Source organism: Phoenix dactylifera, chromosome 11 (genome assembly GCF_009389715.1).
Source record: "Phoenix dactylifera cultivar Barhee BC4 chromosome 11, palm_55x_up_171113_PBpolish2nd_filt_p, whole genome shotgun sequence".
NCBI lineage: Eukaryota > Viridiplantae > Streptophyta > Magnoliopsida > Arecales > Arecaceae > Phoenix > Phoenix dactylifera.
Window position 1 is genome coordinate 8880031 of NC_052402.1, and position 9787 is coordinate 8889817.

The 9787-nt window shown below is 41.3% G+C and overlaps 1 protein-coding gene across 1 annotated transcript; it reads right to left on the minus strand.

Annotated features, from left to right (window-relative positions):
- Positions 1-53: 53 nt before the first annotated feature.
- Positions 54-6670, minus strand: LOC103703267 (protein Brevis radix-like 1). The gene is made up of 5 exons (XM_008786050.4): positions 6107-6670; positions 5580-5983; positions 1675-1810; positions 1143-1570; positions 54-595 (listed from the first exon to the last, which is right to left on the minus strand). The coding sequence occupies exons 1-5, from the start codon at positions 6239-6241 to the stop codon at positions 517-519; spliced, it is 1182 nt and encodes a 393-aa protein (XP_008784272.2). The 5' UTR covers positions 6242-6670; the 3' UTR covers positions 54-516.
- Positions 6671-9787: the final 3117 nt, after the last annotated feature.

The following is a 9787-nucleotide window of genomic DNA, read 5'->3' on the forward strand; positions in this document are numbered from 1 at the left end:
TAATGGGAAGAAAGCAGAAAGAATGACTCCTGGGGCATAGAGGAAATGACGCATTCAGCAGAGGAATATCAACATCTTCACTCATTCACAATACAAAGCCTTCCATCTACATCAACAAGAAGCACCCTCATTCAAGTTTCCCCCAAGAATTCCTCCACACAATGTGCTCGGCACGTAGAAAAAACATAAATAACAAAAGAAACATAAGAAACAAGGCTACAGTAAACCATCAAAAAACGCATTTTTTTGCCCCAAGAAAGCATGCTTGTGCTTTCTATCCAAGCTTCCCACCAGGAGCATAGGTTAATGCACGACCAGAAGCCATCGGGCATTCGAAGAAGGAAAACGGATACCGCTCAATGTCAGGGCTCAGTGTTTGCATATAGCTCGTAAATGAAGTGATGAAGAAAGAAGCTTGAGCCTTCACCGAAAGCAGCAGATGTGGTCAAATGGACGCAAAGACCATTCTAATGCAGCTACTGCTGCTGCTGCTTTAACACATCGCTTTCTCCCTCGTCATAGATACTGTTCATGAATCCTAGCTCGGTTCTCCTCCCACCACACCATTGCATGCAACTCACCAAATCTCTCCCGGCTGCAACAATTTATACCATCCAAACCCAGAATCAGAGGCCGAAACAAGGCACAATCAAAAATAACAGTGTGTAACTAAGAGTGTCGAGATCTGGTATTCAGTGGCTAAAAACAAACCAGCAAGACCCAGTCAGCAAGGCAAGCTCAGTCGAGTCCATGTGATTTTTTAGGTTTTGGCATAAAATCTCATGGGTAGAGATGCCAGTGGGCCAGGTCACAGCATAGCTTATTGCAGAATGAATAGGTCCAAACCAAATTCATTCCACTTCTCCAAATAGGAGGTTCTGGGTTAAAATTTGTTGTTGTTGATTTCAAAGTATTTGACCCAGATAATTCTAATAAGTGGTATATTGTAAAAAGAAAAAAAAGAAAAAAAGGAAATTTCCAGACCTCAGAGTCATGACTGTTTTTAAGGTGTATAGGTCCCACCATAGTAAATAGGCTCTACTAGTCCTTCCCCTCCTCATTTGTCTCTGGTGCTTGCTTCAATACTTCAATTATAGCCTGCTCATTTGTTTACAGTTTAGAACAGGGAAAGGAGGGAGTACCTGAACCGTACACGGCGGAGCTCTCTAATGCCACCAGGAAGCACCCGGATGGTAATATAAACCCCAGGCTCATCCTCCTCCACCCACTCCCTCTCCTGGTCGCTGGCATTGCTCACCGACACCGATAGCTCCCCCGATCGGTCCGCCTCCTCTGGAGCTGAGCTTGTTTGCACCGATGCATCCAATGTTGATGTCTCCATCTTTGCTCCACTGATGCTTGACAGCTTCGGTGTTGATGTCAGACCCCCTGAATCATGATAGTACTGCCCATGATGGTGATGGTGGTGGCTGGAATGGTGCTTGAGTGAGTCTGATGATGAGTAACCTATCGCTCCACCACCAACACCACCTGTCCATGGCCAGTGGAAGTTGCGGGGAACCCGCTCTTTGCTCAACGGTGGCGTCACCGGGCTGTCCTCCTTCGTGCTCTAAAGAAAGAAATACTAAGCCACAAGTTAACCAAGGTCTAAAGGAGTTTGGACAAAAACTAAGAAGGGATGGTTTGTCAGGAAGGATTTTATACAAGCCTCACCACATCTTCGGACCTAGGAGGGGTGGGGAGGGGAACATCCTGGCAATCGAACCTCTGGACGTTGTAGAGCTCCATGACCTTGTCATGGTTCTCAGCCCACCAACATTGAGCTTGCCACTTGTTAAACATCTCCCGGCTGCCACTCAACCAAAACCAGCATTAGAATTCATGTGTTTCCAGTGTTCAGTAACACAGTTAAAAAGAATTCTACAGATTATTTAAAATTGCTTGAAATATTCTCGATTCCATGGCCAGAAGAATCTTTGAAACACTTCTCGTAAATGACTAAATCAAAAAAACATATTTGATAATTCACTAATTTATTCAAAAATTGTTCGCAACTAGTTTGATAGATACCACATGTTAACAATGTCATGCATTGCTGTTGGTGGTAACATTGTTGCTGTCCAATGTTTAAATTCTTACCTCTAGCCCAGTTGCTCCCTATGTAAAATTCTATTCACATGTAACTAGAAAAAGGGGAAAAATTATTGTATGTAAATACAAGGTAATTTAGATTATATTCATCTTGTTTTTCAGAAAATTGTTTTTACTTGACCAAGGAAAATTTAGTATAAGCAAAAAACCTTCATTCTATTATACCCAAAAAAAGACCAATCTAGAGGATATGCTGGGTCATTTCTTGTCATCTAAATTGGGAGAGTTAGAACCCAGTTACTTCTGGATCCTCTCTAGCTCTTCTCAGCCATCACTGTACATTATAGTGGCATCTCACCAATCATAATGGTGGGACCGCACATCAAGGATAGTAGGTTCGACCATTTTGACATACCTAAGGTAGTAATCGTGTTAGATAAGAACTGGATCTATCGTTAAACCCTCAGGCCCTCTTTGTATATGGGATTAATAGATTATTCTGATGTTGCTTTCCGATTATGTCCGCCCTTTCCCTTTTTTAGTAATTCCAGGTTTGATGGAATTATCAGAGACGAGTGGTCCAATCCCCTATTTAGGCGTGTCTGGCAGTTATTCTGAGGATAGGACCGGAGAAGTAGCTATTCTGAGGTCTATCCTGCATTCCAACTATGACCTAAAGTCGATGAGGTAATATGATTCTATCTTTAATTCCCAAATTCTTCCTTATCAAGTTGGATATGGATTTGGATATGTTACCCAATCCACAGGTTCTGGTGCTGCATTCGGTAATAGCTTATGGACTCAGATCTAACCAGATGCAAACTAGTCATACGGAACTTGGATCCAATGTTTTGTATCAATTATGATGATACGGTGGGGTTATCCAATATTTCTAGTAGCATTTATCCTAATTCATCATTTTCTTACAATCATATCTTGAATTGAGAAAATGAATATGAAATGAATCATAAATCTAAAATCCTTGTGATTTTTAAATCAAAGAAAGAAAATAGCAAACACCATTAAAGTTGAACAATAAGTCTGTCTTCATGAGAAGATGCCCCAGATTTCTCAGAGACCAGCAAATAAACCAGCTGTTACTTTACTTTCTCTCCCTGAGATGAGGCAACAAAGACAGGAGAAAGCATATTAAAGTCGAGGATATAGAATGCACAGTTTCACAGTATACAAATTTCAAAAAGAGAAGCAAGACCCTAGCTGATTGTTAATTACTTTAGACCTACCGAGAAAGATTCACTAACATGCTCAAAATTAGTTGGCCATAAGGCCTATTTTGATGCTGGAAGCTCAGCTGCCCGATATTTCTCTCCTTTGGAAGTAGTTGTCATTTAGGGTTGAAGAAAATGATGGAGTTTGGCAGGTCACCTATCTAACGGCCTAAAGTATTAAGAATTGTCAGGTAGTCAAGCTACCCAGCTCGATTTCCCGAAAATTATGTTTATGTGGAAGATATGGGGCCATGCAACAAATTATATATGTAATTAATATGACATGACACATTACCAACCTGCCTAGCATCAATAAACATATGCTGCCTTTACTTCTCCCTCATGTAGCTATAGGTGACGACAAGCACGAATGACAAGGATCACTACTTGATCAAATATTTTATTATCTGTGTAGTATGATAAACAAAAACATAATGATATTTTTAACCAGCACATTTCTCAACTCTCTTCCTGTAGTATAAGAACTACAAGAGCAGTCTATTCATTAATTGAGAACATATACATAAAAGTGTGGACAACTGAAGGAGAAGATATGAGAGGAGTGCAACAGATAATCCTGGTATGATGCGAGGAAGGCTTTGATCACACTTCATCTAAAATAGAAGGCTTTCACATCCAAGTGAGCTTCACGAGCTGTCCACCACAGTATGTCTTACTTCATAAAGCGTCGGACAGGTCGGATACACATGAGGAAGTTTGAATTTTAGCATATGATTTAGTCAAAGATATTTTCTTATTTATATGTTTTCGTAAAGAAACGAGTTATACAAATTTTCTTTTTCTCACCCTCGAGAAAGATTTAAATTAAGAGGCATGCATCTCAAAAAATGCAAATGTTTACATCCTATAGGCAAGTGATAGTTGCAAGAGGTAAATTGACATTTTTGCCAAAAGAAAGACAATAAATTTGCATTTAAAAATTAAAAAAAAATCAAATGGAACTTCTATAAAAGTTTAGAAATAAATTGAAACAGGATTAGTGGGAAATCTAGTAAGGAGACTGGTTTCATTCTCTCTTCATTGGGGTGAAGAAACCAACAAATTTAGATTCTCATATTCTTAATCGAAATAAAATTAAGAAGTTTGCTTATTTATAAGCTATGATCATTTTATAGCTAAACTCTATAGGAAAGACTTTGGACACTTGAAGCCTAGCTTAGATCGACAAGGCATCATGATCTATGAGATCGTTGCACCAGGCAGCTGGCAGCTGCAGCCTAAACCTTGTCCTATGTAAACACGCCAGATCCGATAACCATGCGGCCCCCACATGTCACAATGGCATTGCAGGCCCAAGTTTTCTAGTGCATCCAGTGATTCTCACAAATAATCTACTCAGTTACAGCATGAAGTTTCATGCCAGATTTTAATTCAGTATTCTTCTGACATATTGACTTATTAACTCAGTGTCTGGCAAGCAGCAAATTTTAAATAAGATACAGAACTCATTCCCATGAAACTTGATATAACTAACAACTCGCCCCAAACTCAGTTGCCCCAACATTGATATTAAAAAGGATAACCAAGACACTGCTTCGTTGTTTGTATCTGATTCTTTTATCCCACCAAAGTTGGTAGAAGGTGGGTCTTTTGTCTTCACTCTTTAGAGTCTAGGATGCCTTCGAAGGGTCAAGCCAAGGCCCACAGGACTAATTTAGGATCACCAACGAAGACAAAAGACATTAGGGAAGCCGGAAAAAGAGTAGAGTGATACTAAAACGGCAAAATACTTCGAAACATAACCATATCCCCCATCTCTTGCTTTATTTGCTTTTCTTTAAACTTCACTTTTTTATTATAATAATAAATATGTAATAAATTATTCCTCGAAGAGCATTTCGAGCTGTGAGAGATCACTGATTACAGCAACGCAGCACTGGGTTGCCCGGGGTTCGAGATCGATGCAGAGGGTTTCCAAGTTTAGACAGGCCAACTTGGCTATGTTTCGAATTGAAGTGAAGCACAAAAATAACCCAACGTTGTTCTAGACCAGAACGAATTTGGTCCCCTCTACGGCTCTACCTCTCAGTCTCTCCTCAGTTAATCGACTACATCAACCACCGGTGACTACAACGCAAATTTCAACACCACCCAGAACCTATTTTCCGGCCATTTGGAAGCTATGAACTAGAATCACCTCACCAAAGGGTCCCAGATCTTGGTCACACCAAAGACAAGGATATGGCGGCGCCAGTGACCGCAGCGCCGACCCCGACCCCAGCCGCAATCCAAGCGAAACAACGAGATATAAACCAAAGGTGAAACATAACGGCGTACCTGAATCGAATCCTCTTAAGGTCATTCCCTCCTTGGGGTAGACAGAGGAAGGTGATGAGAACCCCGGGTTCGACCTGGGCCACCCACTCCTTGGGTTCGTCTTCCTCCTCCATCAACACCGCCGACGACGTCGTCTCCATCCGCCCGCTCATCGACGGCGTCCCCTCCCCGCTCGACAGCGCCCTCAGCCAGGCCTCCATCTCCCTCCGGTACACCCTCGGCGTCGACCCCGTGCTTTCCACCGCCCGCCGGTACGTGTAGTGGAACCGATCCGACTCCGACGCCCCGTCCGAAACCGCATACCCCCCGCCGCCACCGCTGCCTCCCCCGCGGTGCCGCCCCGACCTCGCGCACGGCTTGCAGTGCCTGTACGCCCCCGACGCCTTCAGCGCCACATCCTTGATCTGAAACACCACACCCCCCCCCCCCCGGCGGAAAAAAAAAACAATCAATCCAAAAATCAGCCAAAAAAGAAGAAAAACAAAGAACCCAACAAACCCAAACCTAGCTCCGCTTCGACCTCTCACCTGGGCAGTGAGGGATTTGATGGCCTGGCGGGTGCTGGGCGTCCCGCCGGCGGGATCGTGGTCGTCGTCGTCGGTGGCGCGTTCGTGGAGGGGCCCGCCGCCAAGCTGCCTCGAACACGCGACGCAGGTCAACATCCCGGCCGGATCCGGCGGCACCAACAAGCTTCTCCGGCGGATCCAATTCGATCCCGGCAGGAGGAGGCCGGATCTCGGCAACTGGCCGGAGGGGAACGTGATCAAGGTTTGCTTCTTTTATGGCGCGACAGAAGCGACTGCTCGGCCTCGGTGGAGGAGGACTTTAATGGCCTGCACAAATTTCGGCGCTCAGAGATTCTCGGTCGCTTTATATCTCTTGTCGGGAAGGGCGGACACGACAAGGTCGCGAACGAGAGCGTTAATGGCGGACTAGGGCACGAGTTAGAGAGAGAATTTATTCTTTTGTTGAAACAGAGAGAGTTTATTTAAAGAGGAGAAAGACAGGTGTGCTGCTTCGCTCTGGAGTTGTCGCATACTGGAAGCGACGCTCCGGAGCGGGGAGGTCAGTGCGCGTGCAACGTTGTACGAGTGGACACGTGGCATGAAGTCCCTTTCAAGGGATGACTTGCTTTTGTGGGGTGGAGCCGCCATCATGGAGTATGCCAGCTTTGATGTGTGAAAACGATATCAACGGCTGTCTGAAAGCGATCTCCTGCACTAATGGCATACATGTACGTATTACCTTTTTTTTTTTTTTTGAGGAAAATATAGTTACTATTTATAAGGTGTTACCACTATATTACACTATTGAGTCTGGAGTACGAGGACCATGCACATGTGTATTTACACACATATTGGCTACACATTAAATAGATCTTGGATATTAATACAAGACCAAAGAACTTAAATAATCTCTTCCAGCAAAATTTTTAAGTAAGGTGCTAAGTTGTTGCAAATGATATCAGAGCATATCTTGTTCATAGTCTATATAGACTAGAGAATAGTGTAGCACAGGCTCATTTGAATTGATTATAGGCTCATCATAATGTTTGTGATTGAATTTGAACGGATTTGGACACTTTATGCGGTGAGGATATCACGAATTAAGCGAGGAGAGTATATAAGGGCCATGTGGACATGTATTTAGTCCCGTATTAGCTATATACCATGTAAATCTTAGGTACTTATACAGGACCAAAAAATCGAATCTAAATAACACCTTCCAGCTACTTTTTTGGGTGAAGTTTTGGGGTTGTTGCATTGTTCTTCTTTAGAAACCAAGGCCTTAGTCAAAGAAAGTGTGTAGGTAGCATGTGCCAAATACCATTTTATATAATTCAACTGGAAGTATAATTGAATTTTTGATGATTTAAAGGTTTGGTGTTTTGGTGTTTGATGCGTCGACCTACTTTTCTCCTCTTCTATTCTATTGTTTTTTAGTTTTATTCATGGAATAGGGTGGTAATATAGCTTGGTGGTGGTGATTTTCATTGCAACAATGAAAACTTTAGGATGTAGATTGGGTACTGAGGAGGCGGTGATGGATGGGCATTTGCTGGAGAGTTCATCCCAACCTCCTTTTTGATCAAAGTTGGATGGGCTCCATGGATATCAAAGAAGAAGCTAGATTTGCTCCGATCCATCAGCTCTAGGACCAAATAAGTGGAGGTTTTTATTCTTTCTCTATCTTACTTCTAAATCCTATTATACTAGTGGTATATTAGGAGCTTGTTCTGATATATTAGGTGGTATATTACATTTAATGGGCTAAACAGGTCTACTGTTGATCTGGCTCGGTCCGATTTGTTTATTAAATAGATTAAGTAGATCGGGTTAGGTTATCGATTTATTAAATATACAAGTTCAGATTTTAGATCCTGATATGTTTAATAAACATGTCAAATTTAGGTTATATCCAATCTGACCTAGTATGGTTACTACCCCAAGAGCCATATAATCCAAGAAATATCGAAATGGAAGTTGATGTAGGGGTTAATTGGTTATTTATCAGAAAGGCCTTGGGGTTTGTACTATATTTTTGGCTAGTTACATTTATATCCTAAAAAATTACACTTAGATCCTAAAAATTTAAAAAATTTCAATTAGCGACCAAAACTTTATTTTTGTTTTAATATGACCCAGCAGTTTATCTAGATCCTGACATCATTACCCTTGATTCAAAGAGGTTGAATCGTTGCTTTTCCGCAATTTGAAAGCGCTTCGTGGCATGCACAGATCTTAAAAGCATTCCACCTCTTGATTATTCATCCACCTGCACAGATCTTGAAGTATTCTATCCTTTATTATCCATCCACATGCATACATCTCAAAGCGGTCCATTTGTCATCCATTTATCTAAACAAATCTCAAAGAGCTCCAATCTCTATCATCAATCACCTTGCACATATATTAAAGCACTCTATCCTTTGTGTTCATCATTCTACACAAATCTTAAAACACTTCGTCCTCTATCATCTATCCATCTACACATATCGCAAAGTGTTCCATCCTGTCTTGTCCATCTATGCATATCTCAAAGTACTCTATCCTCTATCATGCATATCTCCAAGCTCTTTCTCCGTTGTCATCCATATGCCTGGATAAATCTCAAAGCGCTCTATTCTCTATCCTTCATCCATCTACAGAGATCTAAAAGTGTTTTATCTTTTATTATTTATCCATCTGCACAGATCTCAAAATACTCCATTCTCTATCATTCATCCGTCTGCATAGATTTTAAAGCTCTCAATCTTCTATCATTCATTCGCCTGCACAAGTTTTAAAGTGCTCCATCCTTTGTCACAATCCACCTTCAGAAATCCCAAAGTATTCTATTATCCGTCATCCATTCATCTGCACATATCTCAAAGCATCCCATTATCTACCATTCATCTACCTACACAAATTTCAAAGCATTCTCTTTCAATTTATGTCAAAACAAAAATCTCTTGCCAAGTTAGTGAAAAAAAATCATTTTAAAATTTTATAAAAAATTAGTTATTAGATAATCCTCACGTGGTAATTATCCCGTTTTGTAACGTCATGTTAAACATCTCCAAATTTTAAATGCGCATGTTTGCATATTGTGGTTAACATCCCCGTAGAAATCTTATACACACATGGACATCAATTTCTGCATAAGAATTCCTATGCGGATTTTATCCACATCGAGATTTTATCTTGTAGCTACATCACGTGGAAATTCGTATAAGATTTTTGTGTGATTCTCGTCCACACCAAAATATTATGCATCATAGATATCTTATGCACCCAGAATAAAATTTTGTATGCAGATTCAATTTTTTGCTCATGCTGCATCTTTATACATGATAGTCCGCATAAAATTTCTCTTCTATTTTCATGCGCACAAAATTTCTATGCAGCCCAACATCTTACAAATCAATATCTGCATGAACAGTATATGCGGACTACGTCCGCATAGTACGTTTATGCTCGTGCTTCATCTTCTTAGTCGGGTGTCCCCAAAATATTTCTGTGCGGTTTTCATCCGCATAGCCATATTATGCGGCGGCGTAAAAATAGGCTAACATTATCCGCATATACGTTATTATGCGGTTTTCTACCGCATAGATATTTTATGCTCGTGCTTCGTCTTCTTAGTCGGGTACCCCATAATATTTCTGTGCGGTTTTCATTCGCATAGAACTATTATGCGGCCGCCAGGTAGGCTGTATTATCCGCATA

What these genes read in the sequence shown, in the direction of transcription:
- LOC103703267 (XM_008786050.4), bottom strand. Translation starts at nt 6,241, where the DNA reads ATGTTGACCTGCGTCGCGTGTTCGAGGCAGCTTGGCGGCGGGCCCCTC. An exon ending in CTCCTAGGTCCGAAGATGTG is followed by an intron (nt 1,571 to 1,674) that starts GTGAGGCTTGTA and finishes TTCTTTCTTTAG; the next exon opens with AGCACGAAGGAGGACAGCCC. An exon ending in CTCCGCCGTGTACGGTTCAG is followed by an intron (nt 596 to 1,142) that starts GTACTCCCTCCT and finishes AAATTGTTGCAG; the next exon opens with CCGGGAGAGATTTGGTGAGT.